The 23,113-nt window shown below is 55.4% G+C and overlaps 1 protein-coding gene across 1 annotated transcript in view; it reads right to left on the reverse strand.

Moving 5' to 3' along the window:
* Positions 1 to 13,574, reverse strand: part of LOC100669202 (rap1 GTPase-activating protein 1) — a 30,240-nt gene extending 16,666 nt beyond the window's left edge. Inside the window, exons 1-7 of the mRNA XM_064281429.1 lie at positions 13,432 to 13,574; positions 6,904 to 6,939; positions 5,815 to 5,862; positions 4,543 to 4,581; positions 3,736 to 3,921; positions 591 to 694; positions 283 to 361 (exon numbers count right to left, since the gene is read on the reverse strand). Of these exons, the coding sequence (XP_064137499.1) occupies positions 283 to 361; positions 591 to 694; positions 3,736 to 3,921; positions 4,543 to 4,581; positions 5,815 to 5,862; positions 6,904 to 6,921 (474 nt within the window). The 5' untranslated portion in view covers positions 6,922 to 6,939; positions 13,432 to 13,574. The remainder of the gene's footprint in view (positions 1 to 282; positions 362 to 590; positions 695 to 3,735; positions 3,922 to 4,542; positions 4,582 to 5,814; positions 5,863 to 6,903; positions 6,940 to 13,431) is intronic.
* Between the last annotated feature and the right edge of the window lie 9,539 nt (positions 13,575 to 23,113).

The raw sequence follows: 23,113 nt of genomic DNA on the forward strand, positions 1-23,113 counted from the left end.
GGTGCAGAGAGCTGGGGTCCCCTGGTACCTGAGAATGCTCTAGAGAGTGCCCAAAACAGGCATACAGGGAACAGGAACCCGTGAGAAGACGTAGCATAGTGGGAACATGGGAGAAAAAGACCACACAGACAGGGCTACTGCTCCCAGGGCTAGGACCTGGAGCTAAAGATGAGGCCGCTAAAGCAAAGCCACAGCTCAGCTGTGTGCCCACCTAGGGTGTCCAGAGGGCGCTGAGCGTGTGGGGGTCTTGACATGGGTGGTGGGTGGTGGCAGAGGCCTCACCTTTGCCATTTGGACCACGTTGGGGAACTCAGTGAGGCAGGAGATGGGGATGACGTCATGATATGTCCGGCACTTGGTCCTGGGAGGAAGGAGAAGGAGAGTGAGGAGCTTCGCAGTGGGGAAGGGAGACGGGGCCCCTCTGCACGAAATCCAGAGGGGCAGACCACAGGGAGGGCCAGAGGGGATGACAGGGCCTGGGCTTGGCATGCGGCCAGGAAAATCCCTGCCACTGTCTGGGCCTCGATGGCTCTCACATTATAAGACCTCAGCCCTTCAAGCTGTCTTAGGATCCCTCCTCCCGCCCTTACCTGAGCAGCAGCCTCAGGTGCTCTTGGTCGCCGATGACATCATACTTGAGCGAGAAGACCAGGTGGCCCAGGGCCGTGTCCAAGGAGTAGTAATTGAAATGCTCCTGTGTGGCAGGTGGGGGCGGGGCAGTGAGTGAGGCAGAGCCTGAGGCCTCCAGGAAACCAGACCAGAAAAGACAAGCCCCTCCCAGGTGGGGGTCCTTCACCAGGTAGCAGGCATCACGGCTTATAGCACGGACTCTGCAGGAGACAGACCTGCATTCAAACCCCAGCTCTGCACCTTGCCAGTGGCCTAAGAAGCTCACTTCACCTCTCTGTGCCTTGGTTTCCGAGTCTGTAAGGTGAGAGTGAGGCCACCTACCTTGCAGGATGGTGACAGAGGCTCAAGAGGCAAAGTGCCCAGCACAGTGTAGGTGTTCAGTGAACATTTGTAGTAACCTTGGCTCTCAAGGTCCTCACCAAAGTCAAGGACCATATTTGTACCTGCTGGGCCCCTCTGCACAAAGACCAGAGGGGCCAGACCACAGGGAGGACTGGAGGGGATGACAGGGCCTGGGCCTGGCTATGCAACCAGGCAAATCCCTGTCCCTCTCTGGGCCTCAACAGGGAGAGTGGCTATCCTTCTGCCTCATCCTTCTCAGGGCAGAGCACACAGTAGGTGCTCAGTAAAGTTATGCTAACTGACTGACTGCTGAACCTCTTATTCAGAGGGCCTTGAAGTTAGGGCCCATGAGAAACAGGAAGTGAAACAGCTCATAAACATACTGGGCGGCTGACCCAGCAGGTTCTCACCCTCCCACCTCACCTGGAACAGCAGCCACAGGGCTGGGAACAAATACCCCAGAGGGCACAAGGGGTGGCTGCAGCAGGGATGGCACCCCCAGAGGAGCCCAGAGCTGGCCCCTCCAGGAGGGGAAGTCCCAAAGCCAAGGGCTGTGGGTGTCAGGAGATGCCACCCCAGCCTGGCCCTGGGCTCCCCTGCCCAGCCCCAGCCCTGGGAGCGGAGCCGGATCCCCAGCCACGCCCGCCCCAGGAATCATCCTAGAAGTCAGTCCTGTTTAAACATGAACCCCTGTGCTCAGAGGGCAGGAAGAGAGAGAGGTGGAGGGCCAGGGGATGTGCCCCACAAATCTGTAGTTCAGGGATAGAAATTCTGAGTAGACTTGGGGCACAGAGTCCCCCTAGCCCTGGCTGGGCACAGAGTGGCAGAGACCCTCAGATGCTTGCCACCAGCCACAGAGAGAGAGGGGCAGGCACTGGGCAAGGGGAGCTGCACCAAAGCCCTGACCCCACCAATGACTTGGGGTTGGGATTTTCCCTGGACCCTCCAACCCAGACCCAGAGGAACCCAAAGGACACAGTGGGAGGATGGGCTCAGGGTCCCGGGAAGTCAGGGCCCAAAGTCACCCTGACCTTCTCCCTCTGCCAGAACAGGGCCTGATGCCGGAGCACCTGGCTGCTTCCCTAGTCATTCCACCTGGAGTCAGGAAATGGCCCTGCCTCCCTGCCAGCCCCTAGGGTGGGCAGCCTCCACTCTAGAACTCCCTCCCCTCTGTAATGATAGCCTGTTTCTGGTTACCACACCTCTTCCAGGAAGTTGTCCCTGATCACAGAAGGCCAAGCCAGTCCCATTCAACAAAATACACAAGCTCCTCCCATGTGCTAGATACTGGGGGCACAGACCAGGCCCTGCCCTGAAAATGGGGCATCTAAACCCCGCAACCTGTGCCTCTTCAAATCATTCTGTGCTGAAGGCCCAGCAGCTCCATTCCGTTACTCACCACTCCTTCAGCAAACTTTTCTGAGGACCACTACCTGCTGAGCCCATGCCTTCCCCCTGGATGCTACCACATCCCAGGGCCAGACCCAACTGAGAGCCTCTGGACCGCAGACACCTGGATGTCTCTCTTTCCATCCAAATGACTCAAAGTTGGAATTCCATGCCCTGTTCTGGGTTTAGAGTCCCTGGGTGATGCAAACGGTTAGTGCGCTTGACTGCTAACGGAAAGGTTGGCAGTTCAAGTCCACTCAGAGGTCAGCACCTGTCCAATAATTCCCAGCTCAGTAATTATGTGACCTTGGCCAAGTCACTTCACCTCTCTGAGCTTCACTTTCTTCTTCCATAAAAACATAATAATAACCCTGATCTCACAAGGTAATTGTGAAGATTCAGTAATAACAGCTAACATTTATTGACTGTTACATGCCAGACATGGCTGGCTCTATATGTTTTACACGTGCTTTTATTCCCCATTTTTGCAGATGAGGAAACAGGCTCAGGAAAATTAAATAACTCACCCAAGGTCACAGCATCAAGAAATGGAAGAGCCAAGATTTGCACCTAGGCCTTGGGACTCCAGAGCCCAAGTGACGCTTCTCTGCTTTGTTATACACTGACACACAGACAGCACCTGGCCTGGGGCCTGGCACATACAGGATTCCAGCATATGCCCGCCCCTCTGGCCCCCACGACTGTGTACCATAACCTCACCCAGTAACTCTCCCCTGGACACCCTGGTGCAGCACCCTGATGAACTGTCACTGGGCAGGGTCCTTGCCCTGGGGCTGGTGGTAGGGTAGGGCTGCACGATCTGGGTCAAGCCACATCAACTGTGTCTTCCCAGCCTCCACCACAAGCTGCCCCAGGGCAGACCCTGGACCTTTTTTTGTTGGTTATCATATATACACCTGGCCCAGAACAGGGCCAGACACACAGCTGGTGCTCATATTTTTTAACCCTGACTGAATGCTTACTGTGTACCAAACACCATTCTAAACACCTCCTAAGCATCATCTCATTCGAGCCTCACAGCAACTTCAAGAGGTGAGCACCATTACCATCTCCCTTTCTATAGGTGAGGAAAAAGGGGCACAGAGAGGTAAAGGGACGGACTTGATCAATGTCCCATGTAGTAGGTGGCAGAGCCAGGATTCAAACCCCGGTGGGGTCCCTGCTGTTAACCACAATGCCAGACTACTCCTGTCTTTTGCAGTACTGTTTGCTGAATGAGCAAATGAACCCCCTATACATGCTCCCCGAGAATCCGGGCTCTGGGACTGTCACTCAGGCCCAGCCAATGGGTTCTGCTCCCTCCCAGGCCCACCCCCTTCCCAGCCCAGGCCCCAACACCAGCAGGCCACTGACCTTGCCCAGAAAGTGCTTCCGGTAGATGCGGGCTGTGGGGTTGCACTCAAGCTTGACCTTGGTGGTGGGTGATGGCAGCGGCTCTGTCTCCGGGATGCTGGTCATTTCATGGTTGGTGCCTTCAATCCAGTAGCCCCCGAACTGAGGCAGCAGGATGAGGGGGAAGGGCCCTTCTCGCCCCAGGACCTGAAGGGGGAACCTGGCTGAGAGCTGCCCCACACTGTGCCCCACCCTGGACCCCAGTACCACCCCCCAGATCTGAAGCTACTTTTGCCATAACTAAGGGTATTGAAGGAGACCTAGTGGTGCAATGGTTAAACACGTGGCTGCTAACAGACCCACCCAGTAGCTTCTCGGGAGAAAGAACTGGCAATCTGATCCCGTAAAGATTACTGCCTACGAAATTCTATGGAGCAGTTCTACTCTGTCACATGGGGCCACTATGAGTAGAAATCGACTCGATGGTACCTAACAACAACACCAAGGGGTACCAAGGACAGTTGGGAGCCTATGTGAGCCCCCAGGGTTCGTATCTACCCCCAGGGTATCTGTTCCAGCCCTCTTCCTCCCATTGCAGGCACAGACCCAGACAGCACCAAGCCCAGTGTCCCTGGCTGGAAGGATGAGAAGGGGGCGAATGGAGCAGGACCTTGGCCTGAGGAGGCAGAAATGTTTAGCTCTGAAGTCTTGGGCCTGTAAACTGAGTCCCCGCCCGCACAGCAAGGCCCGTTGACAGGCTCCTGAGCAGGAGGACCCAGGTGTCCTGGGACTCAGAGTGAGGGTGGGCTTGGGGGTCCAGCTGGTTACCTCATGGACACTCGGGTAGGGAATGTAGTCCTCCTCCGTCTGCAAAACACAAGCAGGGTAGAGTTCAGCTGGGGCGGGTCCTCACCCCTCACATCTTCCGGTCTCCCTAGAATGACTCCATTCTCAGCTAGCCACATGGGCTGGGTGTGTGGATGGCGCTGTGTCTTCATCTCCCTAATTTGCTGATGGGGCAGAGGCTTCCTCTGGGGTGACCCCGCAAGGCAGAGGCCGAGCAGGCTTAGGTCACTGAGGCCTGGCATCTTCTGGATCTTTCTGCCTCCTGGGAAGAAACTTCTGGACCAGTGGTTCTTACTGCATCAGTCAAGCCTAAGGGGCTTGTTAAAACACGGATCACTGGGCCCACCCCTAGAGTTTCTGATACAGCAGGTCTGGGGTAGGGCCTAAGAATTTCCATTTCTAACAAACTCCCAGGTGACGCTGATGCTGCTGGTCTGGGGACCACACTTGGAGAACCACCGCCCTGGACAAAGCATCAGGTCCATGAACCCCCTTTAGCCATCACCCTTGTAGCCCTGGCCCCACTCCCCAGGGCCAGCTCCCAGCCTTCCAGGGCCATTCCAGGTACCAGGAACTAAATGCCTATCTGGAGAGGCTGCGCAGCTCCCCCCAGAAAATTCTGAGTCGTAAACAAGAGCCTTCCCTCCTGCCCTTCAGTGCTCAGCCTCCCGTCAGTCTCTGCACAGGTGTCCGGCGGGCAGCGCCACCACCCTCCCCAGGTCCCCACCCTCCACCCCAGGCAGAAGCCACATGGAGCTGTAACTCAAAGGCATTCTAGGTCTGGGATTGTGTCTTCCTGCAACTGCTGACCGTCATTGTTTTTAGGGAAAACGTTTTGCAGCGGGCTGCCTTCTGAGAGGTGGAGGTCTCGACTTCAGGGCAGGAGGTCTGGAAAGCGGGGGTGTGGGGTGGGGGGGTGAGTTTATGGAGTTGAATTGGAGGCTCCAGCCTTAGGACAAGGGAGTGTCTCAGTGTCTCAGATCTCCCCAAGGATCACCCTCACGGCCCCAGACCTGACACATAGAAGTGACTACTTCATGAAAGGGGAGGCTGGGTTCTCCCGGCTACTGTCTCCATAGGTGCTGTGGCACCACTTCCCAGACCCCACACTGCTACCCCAGAGTGGGGGGCAGGGAATGGGGGGTGTAAAGGGGGAGGAGAAGTCTGATTCCCTTCCCCATCCCCGCCCAGGTACCCACACTCTTCAGAGGGTGGTTCACAGGGGTGGGCAGGGGGGCTATGGTGCAGACCTACTTTGAGGGGTGGCGGGAAGGAGCATCGTTGTTCATCCATCCTGCTTCCCTGCAAAAAGAAGGCAACATACCCTGTCACCCCCCCATGCCTGCTGCTGAGCGCTGCCTCCCCATGGATGGGTTGCACCCTTCTGCGTGTGGAAGGGGAAGTCCCGGCAGAGACCCGCGGGTGTGGGGTGCTCCCCAGGGCGGGGTGTTAGCCCTCTTTGTGTGGCTGGCTGTCCTGGTGGTGCCCTAGGCCATGGAGGCTGCCAGAGCGGGTGGGGGCTGAGCTCTGCACCGGCCGGAATGCACATGCCGCTGGGAGTGGGGGCGGGGGCGCTGTATGCGGCCTGTGTGTGAGCCTGGGGTGGGGGGGGGCAGTGCACTGCCTCTCCACAGATGTGTGTGGTTAAGAGAAAAAGGTGGAGACAGAAAGACTAGGAAAGGCAGAGAAGAGGAGGAGGGAGGAGAACAGCAGGGGGTTTGAGGGTTAGCTGACATCAGGCAAAGCTCCTGAGGTTTGTTCCAGTCACCCTCACTCCTGCCGCCCCCTGCCCACCTTACAGCACATTCACTTGCAAAACTCAGACAAGGGCCTCTAAGACCAGGACCGGGGATGGAGGGTGGGCAGGGGTCAAAGGAGAGGCTGCACCCCAGGATGCTGGGCTGCCTCAGGCTGACAAAGCCCCGCCAGGCCTGCTCCCTCCCCCATTCCAAATGGGGGTCCCGCAGAGCCTGCAGTGCTTTAGTAAGGTGGGGGTAGGCATCTGGACAAGTTCAAGAATGGATACTCTCAATCTTCCCGGTGCGTAGTGTGTGTGTTGGGGTGGGGAGTCTGAGGAGTTGACTTCAGCATGCTGGGGATCTACTCAGGGATGGGAGCTGGGGAGGCAAGGCTGGGCCCCTGGGTCAGACAGGGAGCTGAGCTGGACCAGCCTTATCTTCTACCCTGTCCCCCAGACAGAGAACTTTGGACAATATGTTGCTACCACCTGCTCCTGGCCAGTCCGCAGAGAGATATAGGGCTGAAGACGCAGCAAGCCCCCCGCCCCCCCCCAACCCAGCAGGCTCTGTGGTTCCCCAGAACAGGTTACAGAGCCAACCTCACCTGCATCTTTTCAATCATCTCAAACAGATCTGTGTTCTGCAACAGAGATGGGGGAGCGAGGTCAGTCCTGGGGGTGGCCCAGCTGGCCCCACTCAGCCCCCAAGAGTCTTTACCCACCCCAGCCCTCCTGCCTCCCTCACTCTAACTAACCACCATGGCACCTGTTTCTGAGGTAGCTAGAGAGGGTCATCTTGGGAGGGGGATCTATGCATCGGACCCACAGAGTTTGACCAATTGCCAAGTGAAGTTACCCAGTGTCCTGGGCCTACTATCACACCCGGATCTGCTCTGTCACCTTCCTTGAGGGAGGAGGCCAACTGCCTCCAACACAGATGATTGTGACCCTCGGATCAAGAGCCAGGGTTGGATGAGAGGCAAATCTCCCCCAAAACAATGAAGGCTGGCAGCGCCAGGGTGGGCACATGTACCCCTCAGAAGAGCTAGGAACCTAGCCCCAGGTCCCTGCCCCAGAGTCCAATCTCCCAGGCTCTCCAGGGGGTGTGTGGGTTCCACCATCCCGCCACAGGATTCCCTCAGGGCTTCTGAAGAGGGCAGGTCCCGATGAAGCTGGGCCATGGGTCCCTTCTTAGACAGCAACTTCTCAAGCAGTGGGGGCTGGGTAGCTCTTTGGGAGAGAGTATGTCAAAATGCCCCACTGGCCCAATACCTGCGTGTGAGCCCACATGCACCCTCTCAGGCTCCAGCCAGCCTCTCCTGAGGCCAGCCAGGGCACACACAGGGTTAATCGGACGTCGGCCAGCTGTGCTTGGCAGCATCAGCCTCTCCAGAGCCAACTCCCTCCAAGCCTTCCTGGAAGGCGGCATCCCTGCAGGCTAGTGGGGCTGGGGGCTGGGCCTGCAAAGCCCCCCAAGTCTCCAAGGTGTTGTCCCTCCCCCAGCCCTCCGAGGCCTCAACTCTGGGGCTCCTGCTGCCCAGTGGAACACCACCCAAACTCACACACGTGTGCTATGGAATTGTGCACCAGTAAACACCCCCACACACGTACATTCTCTCTCTCTTGCTCGCTGTCTCTCACGCACACCCACACACACACACACACACACACGCCTGCATGCCAGTACTTAAATACAAAGTCTCACTGCTACATGCACACAGTGCGTGTACTAAGAAAGCTGCACACACACACACAGATCCATGGGGTCTGTTCACACCAATTCTCAGAATCAAAGCCGTGCTAACACACAAATACACATCTGTGTCCCAAGTATACACGAACACACCCACACAAGTACGCACACCAAGACTTAAACGCTACACTCACACGCACGCAGGTCCATATACCCTGAGAGCTGCACACACAAATGCAAACCCACACCCGTGCAGGTCTGCACACCAACAATTATACACAAAGCTATACAAACACCACAAAACCACTCATGGAGGCACACTGAGAGATACAATAACAGGCATTCACAGCTACAGGCAGGTGTGTGCATGGCGATTTAGACAGACAGCCCCATATACTCACATGTACAAGCTTCCCCTTCACCCTCGGACTCACACTCCCGTGTTAACAGACACGATCGGCAACATTAAAGGAGGGCTTTGAGAAGAGGAAAAAGCATCCAACAACTGCGGGTGTGGTTAATCACCAAGGATGAGGGGGGCAGGCCTAAACTTTACCCCCTCACATATACACACATGAGTAAACACCACCCATCACACACACACACCCCATGTGCACACTCTGAGGCCTGCCCACAGAGGCAAAACCCACCCTGAAAAATCCATCACAGGAGTCCACAGGAGATGCTGACCTACAGTCACACATGGCTATACCCCACACCACCAAGAAACAATTCCACAGGCAATTAAAGCAGAAGCCACAGACACACACCTGCAGCCCAGGCAGACAAACACACCTGTCAACCCAACACACTGCAACAGCAATACTGGCCTCTATGGCCAGGTCAGCACTCAGCCTCAATCCCACTTCCAGAGAGACACAGCGATGAAGGGTGCATTCATGGCTCCCAAGGCACCCCACTCCGGATGACTGAACACAGCCGGGAATGGCAGATGCCTTGTTGCACCGCGATTCACAGTCACATAACACTGACACATGGTACTGTCACCCAGAGTGTACACACAGCAACAAGTAACACCCACAGTTACAACCTAACAGGGAGCAGCAGACGCCCTGACACATGGCAAAGGCTGTGAGTGATGTGGCCCAGGTGGGGGCATCTCCACTGCGCCAAGCACCTTGGCACCATCACAAAGTTACACTGTGATCCTCAGGCTCAGATCCCCTGTAAAGGGCACACGGAAGGAGTAAGTGGTCCCCAGGGTAGTACACACACACTCAGGGTGTACCACTGTAACCGAGAACCACAATGTCACCACAGGCATTCTGTCCCGCGGGCAACTGGAAAAAGAACCCCAAGGCCCGGGACCCCAAGGGAGGGGTGAGCCCTGCGGCCGGCGTGGCCGGGTGTCAGCCCAAAAGCTAACACACCCACCGTGACGGAGCCTCGCACACCGCCCTGTCTCGGGCAGAGCCTGCCGCGCTCCGAGGAAGTCATGCAGCCCGGGCCCTCGGGAACCCCCTCGCTAGGCCGCCCCTACCCCGGCCCTCACCTGCCAGGCAGTCCCAGCGGGCAACGAGCCCCTCCGCGGACGGCCGGAGGGCGCCGGGGGCCGCGGCTGCGCCATTCCGAAACCGGTCCGGCCCCGGCCCCCGCCCCCGCCCCCGCCCCGGCGGCGCTTCTGCTGGCCCGCCGGCTCCGGCCCGCGCGCGCCCCAGCCCCGGCCCCGCAGCGCCGAGCGCCGAGCTCCGAGCTCTCGGCTCCCGGCGGCTCTGCCTGCGCTGGCCTCGCCGGGCGGCCGGGCCCGGAGGGGGCGGGGCGCCAGGTACCCGCGGCGCGGGCCCGGGCGGGGTTGCAGCGGGCCGGGGGCGGGGACACGGGAGGCCCCGCCCACCGGTGAGGCCGGCTCCTGGACACTGCGCCTGCGCTCTCTTACCGCTCGCGGGACACTGCGGCGCACCGACACCCTGAGACCCTCAGGCTCTACCCAGCGCGCCCCCCACCTCCCTTCTCTGTTCTCCCGGTCTCTGGGTACGCCCTCTCAGGGCCTCAAGGGCGGGGTTCTCGGGATGGGCGTGAAGCCGGCCAGGAAGAGGAAGGAGTTTCCTTGGAGACACAGGGCTTTTACTGAGCATCTACTTAATGCTGGTCTATTTGCGTGTCTCGTCTCCTGTAACCCTGTCACCACAACCCAGGAGGTACCCGTATCATCCCCTTTTTACAGATGGAAAAACCGATTCCAAGAGGTGAAATATCTTGCCCACACAGCTAGCAAAAGGTAGCACCGGGAATCCAAGGAAAGGTATGGAACTGACAGTGGCTGGCCTGTTTCCTCTCTGCACCCTGCCCATAGGAGGGGCTGCCAGGGCCCCCATAGTATGGAGGAAGGGGCTCAATCTTAGGTCAGGACATGTGGGTTCAAGATCTGGCCTTGCTACAACTTGCCGAGTGGCCTTGAGTCCCTGCCCTCTCTCTGGGCCTCTGTTTCCCCATCTGTAAAATGTAAGGCCTCTGCAGACCCTTCCAGCTGACCCTGAAGTGTGTCCTTGGCCTGGAAAAGCCACTGTACAGCATGGGCAGGGTGAAGCCTCGCTATCCCCTCCACCAGGCAGATGTTGGGAACGTGGCAAGTGAGTCCTGAGCTGTGGTCAAGTCAACACCAGCTGTTTTGGACCCTGCAGGGGCAGGATCATCCACGAGCTGAGTACCAGATCTCTCTGCAGCTTCCTGAAGGAGCTACCAGCAACTCCCCACCACCCTCTGTCCCCAGGGCCCAGGGTTCCTGGAAGGAAGACACTGTGCCTCCCTTTCTCCCCAGACCTGGCCCTGGGTCAGCTTTGGACCCAGGGAGCTGGTGGGAACTCCGGAGATGTGTGTTCCAGACACGGTGTAGCTTTGGTTTTAATAATTAACAGCAGCAAATATTGATTTACACAGCCACTTCCAGGCCTGAGCGCTTCCGGGCACCCATGGAAATGCAGCCAGAGAAACATCCATTCCCACACAGCCCCTGGGGGAAGCGAGACCTACTCACATCAATGGAGATGTCCGTGTGCAAGGCGGAGTGGAGGGTGTGCATGCCTGTGGGTGTATATGAGTATGTGTGTGTGACTCAAGCCTATGGATATGGCTCTGTGTGCAGGAATATATTGTGTTTCAGTGTATATGGGAATGCCTGGGTATGTGTATTTGTGTGTTTTTAATTATGGGTCTGTAGATACTTTTTAGATACTTAGGGGCACACACATGCAAATCTATGATGTGTGTGCAGACGTGTCTGTGTTCTATGTCAGTGACTATGTCCATGTGCATAGGTATGGGTAGTCCATGTGTGTACATGTGTGCAGATTTCTGAATTCCTGAGTGGAGAAACCCCAGGAGGGGGAAGGGGAAGGTTCTGAATAGCTCAGTGTCTGTGTATCGATGTGGCTTCCCAGCGGGAAGGGACTGTCCCTTCTGGTGTTCTGTCCAGCCCTGGGAACTTAATGATACTGATAACAGTTCCGCTTCCTAATTTCTACATTCCCATGTACTTTCCCAATCACCACCCAACTGCAAGTTGGCAAGGTGGATGGAGAAGGAATGATCATCCCCATTTTACAGATAAGGAAACTGAGGCCCCAAGAGGTGCAGGAACCATTGGCACAGGGAGTTGGTAGCTAGGTCACGTGCCCCTGAGACTGGTTGCGTCTACATTATAAATGTACACGGCATTGGGGTGGGGTGGGAGAGGTAGGTGGAGAATGTGTCACAGGCCTGGGTTCCCCCAGCCCCACCACTGGCTTGCTGGGGAGCCACACGAGTCAGTCTCTACGGGCCCGATTCCTCTCCTCTCAAAGGAAGATGATCCGCAGACTGAGTCTTGATTCTGGGGTGGGGGTGCACCATTGGGATGGAGCTGCTTGGAGCCTGCCGTCTGGGCTGTGCTGGCACAAATGGAGGTTTTGAGACAGACTGGGAGGAGGCCAGGAAGCCCAAGGCGAGGCAGTTCAGTGAAGCTCCAAGAAGGCCAGCCCCAGGCTGTGTAAGCGGGCAGGGCTCAGGGCAGCGGGCTGCTCTGACCCTCATTTTCCTAAAGCCTAAGGCCCAGGGAGGGGAAGCCATGGCCCAAGGGCACACAGCCCTTGGCCAAAACCCAGGCCCCCTCCCAGGATGCTTAGGGGGAGAGGGATGGGAGCCTCACGCATGAACCCAGCTGCTCAGTGAGAGACTGCCACTGATTCTTTCCTTCCCGCCAAGCCCCAGGATCCACGTGGCCCAGTCTTGGGCTGTTGCCCAGGCATGGAGAGCAGGAGAGGGTCTCAGGAACCCCCTGCTGCTGCCCTCAGGACCCCCACCTGAGTCCCCCTTGGAGGCAGTGATTCTCCACATAAATACCATTCCTTGGCCATCTGCCCTCCCAGCCTAAGGGAGGTGCCTGGTCCTTGTTCCAAGCCAGAGCTCTGGGGGAGGAGCCTGGCAAATCTTGCCTGTATTATATCCTGGCTGTGGGACCTTGAGAGAAACACTTCACCCCTCTGAGCATTTAGATCCTCACCTCTAGAATGCCTACCTACTAAGATTTGATGAAAGGGCTAAGAGACACGCTTTATAAACTGTAAGGTGTCCTGCAAAAGTCAGGGCTTATTACCCTCTTCGTTACAGAGGCTGTAAGACCACTCTGGTCAGACAGCCTGCCTACCAGTCCTAGCCCCACCACATCCTAGCTGAGTAACTTTGGGCAAATAACCTCTCTGAGCCTCGCTTTTCTCACTTGAAAAATTGAACTAATAATAGTAACTATAAAAAAAAAAAAAAAGTGCTTTTGGTTTGAGGAAGAAATGAGATAATGCATGGAAAGCAGTAAGCACCCCACCTAGCACATAATAACTCTCAGTAAGTGCTAGCAGTCATGACTGATATTTGACACTCTGCATAAGTTGTTTAGTTATTTATCTCTTAACTGGACTATGGCTCCTTGAGGGCAGGGACTGTGTCAGATTGGTTTCTGGCTCCTCAGCACCCAGCCCAAAGCAGGTGCGAGGCGAACGTTTGATTTTGACGATAAGAACAATAGCCTCATTGATAGGGCTCTTCACCTGTACCAGGTGCTTTTTTCGGCACTTTTTCATGTAATCCTCACAACAGCCCTGTGAAGTAGGTATAATGATAGTACTCACAATTGACAGACAAGGAAATTTATGGTGATGTTGATAATGAAGAACAGCTGGTTAGCCAGCTGATTCCCAAGGTGGTTTTGCTTCGGCCTGAGACTTCCCCAAAATAGTTCTAGAGACCCTAGTTCAACCTCTGAGGCTGTACCAGGCCCACCCAGGGGTCAGGAGAGGTACCCCTTGAGGGAGATAAATCCCAGGGAGCGTCTACCTGAGCATTCCACCTCTCCCCAGTAGTTATTCTGAGGCATCTCCCAGCCCTGAGCAGGGGTGGAGGCGGGAGTGGAGGTATCCCAGATCAAGGGATGTGGGGAGGGGGCACTTACCTTAGGGTAGAGTGAAGCAGTGTGGGGGGGAGCTAAGTCCACTCGTGGCAGGTCTAGTGCCTGAGGGAAGCGCTGGTTTTGCCCATCACTCCTCCTGGAAGGAAAAAGGAGTCTGAGGTCAGGCAGAGCCCCTGGTCAGTGGATTGGGGAACTTTGGGAAGAAGAGTCACTCTCAGAGTTGAGGGAAGCAAGGGATGACAAAACGCATGGACGAGAGGCTCCCGAGTTACCTAGGAGGGAGAGGGGGCCTCCCCGAGCAGGCCTGCCAAACAAGGCTCTCCTTCCCCAGAAATCAGAGATGAGGATGGGGGTCTCTCCCAGTCTCTCCATTAGACCTCCTAAAGCATAGGGTTGCTATAAGTCGCAATTGACTTGACGGCGGTGTGTTTGTTTTTTTTTTTTTTAAAGCATACTTCCGGGGCAGTAGTGGTTCAGCGGCAGAATTCTCGCCTTCCTTGCGGGGAAACCCAGGTTCGATTCTCAGCCAAGGTATCTCATGTGCAGCTACCACCCATCTGTCAGTGGAGGCTTGTGTTTTGCTATGATGCTGAACAGGTTTCAACAGAGCTTCCAGACTAAGACCAGGAAGAAAGGCCTGGTGATCTACTTCTGAAAATCAGCCAGCGAAATCTCTATGGATCACAATCGTCCAATCCAAAACTGATCATGGGGATGGTGCAGGACTGGGTAGGACGCCATTGTGCACGGGGTCCCTGTGAGTCAGAGGTCAACTTGACAGCAGGTTAACAACAACAAAAGCACACTCCAGCAAAAAGGATGTCTGCAGCCCATTCTGAAGAGGGGTAGGCCAAGGCAGGGGGCAGCGAGGACTGCTGTAGAGGGCTGAGCCATGACCTTTGGACTGAGCTGGGTGCCCCGGCCTCTACGGCCCCCTCCTTGAGCCTTCAGGGAGATGGCTGCGTTGGGGCAATGAGGCCACCAGAGCTGCCGCTCTTGTTAATAATATAAGTGACGCTCACTGGGCCTACTATGTGCCAGGACCTCCACCAAACCAGTCTTTCCAGGCCTGAGGGCACAGACTCCTCACCCCGCTGGTATTCCCACTTTACAGATGAGGACCCAGATGCACACAGAGGTCACACAGCTGGTCAGAGGCAGAGCCAGCTTCTGCTAGACCTGTCTGACTCCAAGCCCAGTCTCTGCCCACACCCACACACCTGAGGAAAGGAAGCAGGTCTGGTGAGGGTGAAGTCAGTTCCCGCCCTAGAAGCCTGCTGAGGTGGCCGCCCCTAGTGTCAGGGAAAGGAAATGCCCAGTGGTTCCTGAAAGCCAGGGAGCCTGGGGCTGGGGGAGCAGGCCCTGCTTCCGCTGTTGCCTAGGGCCAGCCTGACACAGCTGTACCCTGATGTGGCTGCACCCCCACCCCAATCCCATCAAAAGAGGCCGGTCCCACAAGGGTGAGTCACTCAGGACCACCAGACGATGCTCAGGGGCCCACGGGCAGGCTTGAGTCAGGCAGAGCTGGGACTGCCACACCCCATGGAGGGGAAGGGCAGAGGGACCCTAGCCCAGGAAGGAGACCCTGAGGAAGCTCTGAGTCCCCTCCTGACTCCCCTCAGCCCAGCTATGCCAGCAGGAGAAACAGCCCAGAGGAACCAACCCAGAGGTAGGCACGGATGTGTCCTCACCTCCTAGGGCACTGGCATCTTAAAAGGTGGGGGGGTTTGCACTGGGTGGTGCTAGACCCAGAAGGATGGATATGGTGGTCATGACATCAGTGTGTGGGAGGTATTCCCAGACATTTAACAGTTATATGAACTTTAATCAGTGACACAGCCCTTCTCAGCCTCAGTTTCCCAAATAATCCATCACAGAGTCGGTATCTAGTTAAGTATTCGCTCAATGAATATCTTGGTGTTCATTCATTCATTCATGGTAAGCTCTGGCTTCCCTAGTAGAGTCTCATTAAATTTTTGTTGAATAAGTGAACGAGTGAAGGTTGGCAGTAGGGCATCATTGAAGGTTTGTGAGTAAGAGAATGGCCTAAATAGGTTCTGGCAGATTGCAAGGTATGCTGAAATGGGCAGAGAGAAAGGAGGCAGGGGGACTAGAAGAAGCCTACAGGAATGGTCAAGGCAAACTCCAGTGAGGCTCCCATGGGGCCTCTTTGTTGAGACCAACTATGCACTTGGCGCTGTGGCAAGCATATTACATATGCGCAGTGGTTAAGAGCTCAGCTGCTAAGCAAAAGGTCAGCAGTTCAAATCTACCAGCTGCTCCTTGGAAATTCTATTGGGGCAGTTCTACTCTGTACTATAGGATCACTATGACTTAGAATCAACTCCACAGCAATGGCTTTGAGTTTTTTTTTTTTTTGTCATTACAGTGCTGGGAAAATCCAGTTGTTGTCAAGTCAATCCCAACTCATAGCAACCCTACGTGTGTCAGAGTAGAACTGTGCTCCATAAGGTTTTCAATGGCTGGTTTTTTGGAAGTTGATCCCTAGGCCTGTCTTCTGTGGTGCCTTTGGGTGGACTCAAACCTCTAACTTTACAGTTAGCACATGAGCATGTTAACCATTTGCGCCACCCAGTGACTCCAAGGTTGGTATTATTTATCCCCATTTTTACAGATGGAGAAACTGAGGTGAAGCCACTTCCCCAAGCAAGTGGATGATAGAGCTGGAATTTAAAGCCCATGCCCTTGACCCAGCAGGGACAGTGCCAGTGGGATGGAGACCAGGAAGTCCTGGGGCTGAAGCCTAGGAGACACTGGTTCCCCTTGGCAGTGGGGACTGCTGTTGTGGTGTGACCCTGGCTGCTGAGTGAGGCTGTTGGACAGGAATGAGCTATTTGGATGGTGCCCTTCAGTCTGCCCTCCTCATGTCCCCAGACTCAGACAATAGCCACTGCAGACTAGCCAGGCAGCAGCTCTCTAAGAGGCTTCCGTCCCAGAGCCTCTTAGCCTCAGTTTCCCCATGTTCAGGTGTCTACCTCATTCAGGCAAGAGCCCTACCAAGCTAGAGGGCAGAGGAGTGTCCCTCTAGGACCCTACCAGAGGGCCCTCAGCTCTCCAGTTCCTGGTTGGCCAAAGCCTGCTCCTCACAGGTAATGTCCAGCTCTCCACCCCTCCACCCCCCCACCCCGCCCCCGCCAGGCAATTCCACCTAAAAAGCCATTGCTGAGGCCCTAAAGGGCAGGGGAAAAAAACCAAACCATTGCTGCCGAGTTGCTTCCAACTCATAGCGACCCTATAGGACAGAGTAGAACTGACCCACAGAGCTTGAACTGCCAACCTTTCGGTCAGCAGCCATAGCACTTAACCGCTAAGCTGCCGGGGTTTCTGTAAAGGGCAGGGGAAGGGGGTTGCAAATCAGAGGCTCCAGGCCCCTGTCTGCCTTGTCCATTCCAGTCCTGAAGGGCTAGAAGGATGGTATAACAAAAGACATGACTTACCCTGTGCCTTGTGTGATCTTATTTAATCTTTACAGCTCCTCAATGAGGTATGTGTTCATAAACTGGTACCCATTTTACAGATGAGAAAACTGAGCTCAGAAAGGTGCCGTAGCTTACCTAAGGTTGTATAATGAGGTAGAGTAATGAGCCAGATTTCTCAGCTCCAAAGCCCAAGATCTTAACTTCATAACATGGATGGCCAACCCTGTGGACTCAACGCAATAGTTCCTTCCCAACTCCCAACATGTCAGGGAGGTAATAATAGTAACACATCAACAGGAGCCAACACTGATATGTGGCTTACTACGTGCGGACTTTAACTACTCTACTTGTATTAAGTCATTTAGACCTCATTTTTCAGATGAGGGAACTGAGACTCAGCGAGGTTGAGTGACTTGTCTAAGGTCACACCAACAGTAAGTGGTGCCTCTTGGTGAATAGTAGTTGCTCAATAAATACTCTGAAGAAATGAATGATCTCAACCTCTCAGCTCCCTCTTCACCTCTCCATCCTCCTCTGACCCCCTCCTCCTCTTCCCAGGATCTCATTTGTCCTCACCTCTAACCCACCTCCTCATCTTTTTAGCCCACCTCTCCTCTCCTCCTCTGCCTCTGGCCTCTGCAGACCTTCCTCAACTAGGTCATTTTCCTTCCTCATCATGCAACTTCTCTGTCCCTCTCCCCTCTCCTGTCCCACTCTCTCTCTTCCTGGTCTCCATGATCTCATCCACATGGAGTCCCCCAAGTCTCTGCCCCCTCCCCACTTCTCTGAAAACCTTCCCAACCCTCTTGCCTGGCTTAGCTTAAGATTTCTGCATTCTCTCTGCACAAAGCAGCTGGAGCATGCCGGGATATGGGGAACTCTCCCCTCTTTTCCCTTCCCCCTGTCATGAGTGTAGTCATATCTGCACAGCACTTTACAGTTTACACAGGCACTGTCTCTCTCAACCACAGCAGCTTTGTGAGGCTGGAATATTATTAACCTCATTTTCCAGATGAGAAAACAGACTCGCAGAGGTTATGTGACATGCCCAAGGTCAGCACCAGGGGAAGGGCAGCGCTGAGGTTTGAACTCCAGTTTGGGGTTCTTTTCACTATGTACATCACAGCTATCCTCAACCCAGGCCCTCCTGTCGGCTGGCCTCCGGCCCCCAGTGGAGTCCCCATTGAAACCCTTGGCTCCTGCAGCCACTGCCAAGGGTCTTCCCTTGGTCCAGCTCCAGTCCTGCCCTGTCCAGTCTAGACACCCAGCCACTGCCTCCTCTGACACATGAAGAGGTGGCAGCCAGACAGGATGTGACTTGCCCAAGGTCACACAGGAAGCCAGAGCCAACCTGGAGTTCGGGTCAGGCACATTCCCAAGTCACCTTCACCCCCTGCGAGTGCATGGCCACAAGCCAGCTGGCCCCAGGCCCCTCCCTCTTGGAGCACCCATCTCTCCCAAGGAAAGGGTGAGGCAGAGTGTGGGGGAAGGGCCTAGTGCCCCAGCTCCTTGGGGCTGAGTGGGATGGGCCAGGCCGGAAGTGCTGCTGACAGCTCCCGGGTTTCTTGGCAACTGTCACCGTGCCTCCTCCCCTCCCTTATCTCTGCATTGAGGTAACAATAATAATTGAACGGTCGTGAGTGAAGCTCTTTGTACTTTTCAAAAGCCCTTTTTATCTGCTCACTCCTGGGATTCTCACCGGAACTGGAGCGGGAGATAAGGCAGTCGTCGTTAGGATCCCCAATTCCCAGAAGGGCAAACTGAGGCTTGGAGAGGTTACCCACCAAGGGTAACCCAAGCCCTCCACCAGTCCAGGGCTCCATATGCCACACACGGGGTGGGGGGCATCTCAGCGGAGCTCCACACTCTACGAAAAGCAGGCACGGTGGGGGGCATAGGGGAGACAGAGGATGGTGACCAGATGCCTCCCTGGGTTGCTTCCCACCTGTTAACCAGCTGGAGGGTTGTAGGAGGGTCCTGTGTTCTCTCATCTGCAAAATGAGAGACAATGTACCAGGCTCATAGGATTGCTGTGAGCCACAGAATAAGCGCCATGGAAGTGTTTGCTATTACTGTTACTATTCGCTGCTCTGCAGGAGAGCCCAGCCGTTCTCAGCGCACCACAGAGGTGGCTGGCTGTCCTTTGGGTAGGACTTGGCACTTGGGCCATCCAGGGAGAGCTGCCCTACATGAAGGTGCCCAGGTGAGTCTGGCCCCGGCTGACTCCCCAGCCCGGTATCCATACCTCCCCACTTCTTGGCCTGCCTCAGCCCCTGTCCTGGCCCCACTGGGGTTCAGGCAGTTCCCCACCCCAGCCACATAGTTGCCCACTGCTGAGCCTTTGCACATGCTGTTGCCTCTGCCGGGGACTCCCTTTTCCTTCTTTTCTTCCTGGTGAATTACTCATGTGTTAAAGGTCAGCCTACACAGGTAAAGCCCTGGTGGCCAGGGCAGATGGCAGGCACACTGTGACATGGAGCATGTGAGCTGGACAGGTGACGGACCCTGGAGCGACAGCCAGAACAGGAAAAGAAACCACTCTGAGGACCACCCACCTGACATACAGGAAAGTTGAGAAACCAGATGTGGTTGGTTGGGAGGGTGGAGGAAGGGCTCAGCTATCCAGTGGAAGTAGGACTGAGAAGGACTTGTGGGGGGCTATCGCAGCACAAGGGATCTAAGGGGTTCAGGCCAGCCCAGCGCTGGTCACCAGAGGTCAGGAGGGGGAGGCTCAGGCCTGGGTCCCCTCAATCTCCAGGCTCCAAGAGGCCAACTGGTGATTCTCATGGGGGTAGTAGGGGAGGGGGCACAGACCTCAAAGTGAGAAGGGGTTTGTGGAGAGCTATTCCTGGGGACCCCCACCCCCTAAGAGAGAGGATGGGGCTGGGGGGCTGCCAGAGCCTGAGTCTCCCAACCACAGGTATCGGGTCCAAGGGGACATTAATCCCCTGAAACCAGAGCCAAGCCGCCACCCTGGAACTGCCTCCTCCCCCGGGGCTACAGTGGCCCATTGTCTCCAGAGTTCAAACACCCCACATTGCCCTCCCCCTTGCTTGCCTACCCCTCCCCCTGTCCCTGCCAAGGTGCCAGGAGGGTGGCCAGGGGCAGCTGGGTGAATGGGTTTCAGGAGGCCCCTCCTCCCTGGTCTCACCAGGGACCCAGGTTGCCAGACATAGGCATAAGTCCAATCTCCTTCCCGGGCACCTTTGACCTCTGCCAGGACTGGAGAGGGAGGGCATGGAGGTGAGGAGCAACTATTGAGCCAAGCACTGTGATGTCACTTAATCCTTACAACAACAAGCTGAGAGAGGCCACTTTACTATCACCCCATTTCAGGGATAAGGAAGCAGAGGCTCAGAGGTGACCAGATGGGCCAGTGGTCTCACAGCTAGCAAGTCGTAGAGGTTGCTGGTCCCCTGGGGGTGGGAGGAGAAAGCCTTCTCAGAGAGAAGGGTAGGCAGGGGTGCTGACCAGGAAGGTGGCACGTGGGGCCCGCACCCTCACCCCGTGCTGGCTGGGTGCCGAAACACCCGGATCCTGGAGCTGGGCTGGGCAGCAGCCTCCTAAGCAAACAACGAGTTGGCAGCCCTGGGAGAAGGTCACAGGACCAGCCCCCACCCAGGGGCACAGCACCTGGGGACTGGGCCTCCCATCCACCTGCCCGCCTGCCTATCGCTTCTCCCGCCCAGGCAGCCCTTGACCTGCTGTGGCCTAACCCTGACCCTCCTCTCCCTGTACATGTCCACATGGATGTCCTACCTGCATCGGGGGAAGGGGGCTGTGGTGACAGAGAGGATCTAGGCACGAGTGTCTTCCTGCTCAGGTAATAACAACCTCTATGTACCCGTCCTGGCACTTTACCATTCACAAACTGCCTTCGCCATAGACCCTCTCAACAGCCTTACAAGGAAGGCCAGGTAAGGCAGGTAACATTATCCCCATTCTACGGGCAAACAACCGGCCCAAGGTTCCAACGTGAGGCTCAGTCAGCTGCTCTACTCCTTGCCCCAGCAGCACAGGACACCACCCACTGATGGGCCTGGAATATTCTGCCCGTGCCCAGTAAATTTCCCAGTACCCGACGTGATGCCCACACACCACATTACAGCTGCCTACACTGACCCCCCCTTAGTCTTATTGTCCTTCCCCGGCCTCTGCAGCCCAGGGGGCCCTTCTCTGAACTCCAGGCATTCCTTCGCTTGATCACTCACTCATTCACCCACACCCCCGTCTGCCCTTCATTCCTACACTCCGCCATTCATTCAGGACACATGTGCTGACGCCTGTTCACGCCAGACAACCGCCCTGGGGCTTGGCATATGAGCCAAGCCTTCCCTCATCTCAAAGGAAAGCCCCGGGATACCCACCCTGACTATTCTCTGACTGTTCCAGGGGCTCCTCTGGCTTCACCACCCAGGCACAGAACTCCCCAGCCCCGAGGCCTGGCCTCATCCATTGCTTTCTCTTGACACGGCCCCAGCAGGGGCTGGAGCTTAGGTTTGCTGCCTCATGGGGACCCAGGCCAGGCTGGTGAGCAGAAATTCCTGCTTTTCGTGGCTCCCCAGGTGGAGTAGCTACACAGGCCAAGGAAAATCCCCTCAAAGAGGGACAAGGTCACCATCTGCTTACTGGGTGACAGGGATAACCCCTGGCTCTGCCTCTAAATCACCATGTATTTGTGATTACATCACCATAACCTCTCCAAGCCTCAGTTTCTCCACTGGAAACTGAGACTCAGATGAGATGACTCTACAAGAGAGTGGATGGGAGAATGAGAAACTAAGAACGGAGACCAGCAAGGACTGGTTGAGAGAGAAACCCTGGGTGGCTTACTCTGCACCTGGCGGGTACTGTGGAGGGGGCCTTAGGTTCTTCAAGTCACTTCACTTCTCTAAGCCTTGGTTTCCTCATCTGCAAAATAGGATAGTAATACCTATTTTGCAGGGTTGTTGTGTGGAATAAATTTGATATTATATGTAAAATCTGACTAGCCCAGAGCTGAGTATACAGTAGGTGCTCTAAAAATTACAGGGTCCTGCCTGGAGAGGCAATATAATGTCAGAGATGTGGGCTCTGGAGCCAGACTGCCTGGCTCTGCCATTTAACAGCTGTGCGAGCTTGGGCAAGTTACTTAACCTCTCTGAGCCTCAGTTTTCGAGTGTGTAAAATGGGGATAACAGCAGTGACGGCCTCCGAGGGTTGTCGTCAGGATGAAATGTGTTCATACATGTAAAGCGCTTGATAAGCATTAACTATGAGCACTTGCCTGCCTTTCCTACTTCTCTTCCTTTCTTCCTTCTTTGTGAGAAGGTAGACTCAATAGAGTTCAACACAAGAAACAGTGTAATAACTAAAGCTGCCCAACATGAGGGCAGCCAGCTGTGTAACGTGCTAAGCTCCTTGTCAAGCAGAGAAAGGCAGGGTGAGTCCATCAGGTGTAGGGTAAAAGATTCTGGGGTGGGGGGAACAGAGGGAGGAGAGGGACTGGACTTCCCAGGTGCCTCCTCTTTTGGGATTCTGTGCTTCCTGATGACTCTAGGATCCCTGTGGCCGCAGGGAGAAGCTGGGGATGAATTCCCAATACTTTGAGGAAATAGATTTTCACAGATCTGCTGGGGGCCCACAGATTGCTACTACTTCTCTGGAGGGCTGCGTGGACATTCCTATTAAAGATTACAGAGTCTCTACTGGCGCAAAGGGTTAACGCACTCAGCTGCTAACCAAAAGGTTGGAGGTTCAAGTCCACCCACAGGCATCTCAGAAGAGAGGCCTGGTGATCTACTTCTGAAAAATCAGCCACTGAACGCTATGGAGCACAGTTCTACTCTGACACACATGGGGTTGCAACAAATCAGAATCAATGGCAACATTTTTTTTATGATTGAAGATTAAAATGTGCTACTCTTTGGCCTATCAACTCCACTTCTAGGCATTTATCATCCAGAAATGCTTACACAAATACACAAAGATATATGGACAAAGGACATTTATTGCAGCAGGGTTTGCAAGAGCTAAAAACTGGAAGGCACCCTAACATCCATTAAAAGAAATACACTGCTGTGGAGTCAATTCCGACTCATAGCGACTCTATAGGACAGAGAACTGCCCCATAGGGCTTCCAAGCAGCGGCTGGCAGATTCAAACTGCCCACTTTTTGGTTAGCAGCCATAGCTCTTAACCACTGCACCACCAGGGCCCCTCCATTAAAGGGAGGCTGGTTAAATCCATCAAGGTGTTTGCAAACCATGGAATACTATACATCGATCACAAAGGGGTCACTAGTC

This window comes from Loxodonta africana, chromosome 3 (assembly GCF_030014295.1).
Source record: "Loxodonta africana isolate mLoxAfr1 chromosome 3, mLoxAfr1.hap2, whole genome shotgun sequence".
NCBI classification, from domain to species: Eukaryota; Metazoa; Chordata; class Mammalia; order Proboscidea; family Elephantidae; genus Loxodonta; species Loxodonta africana.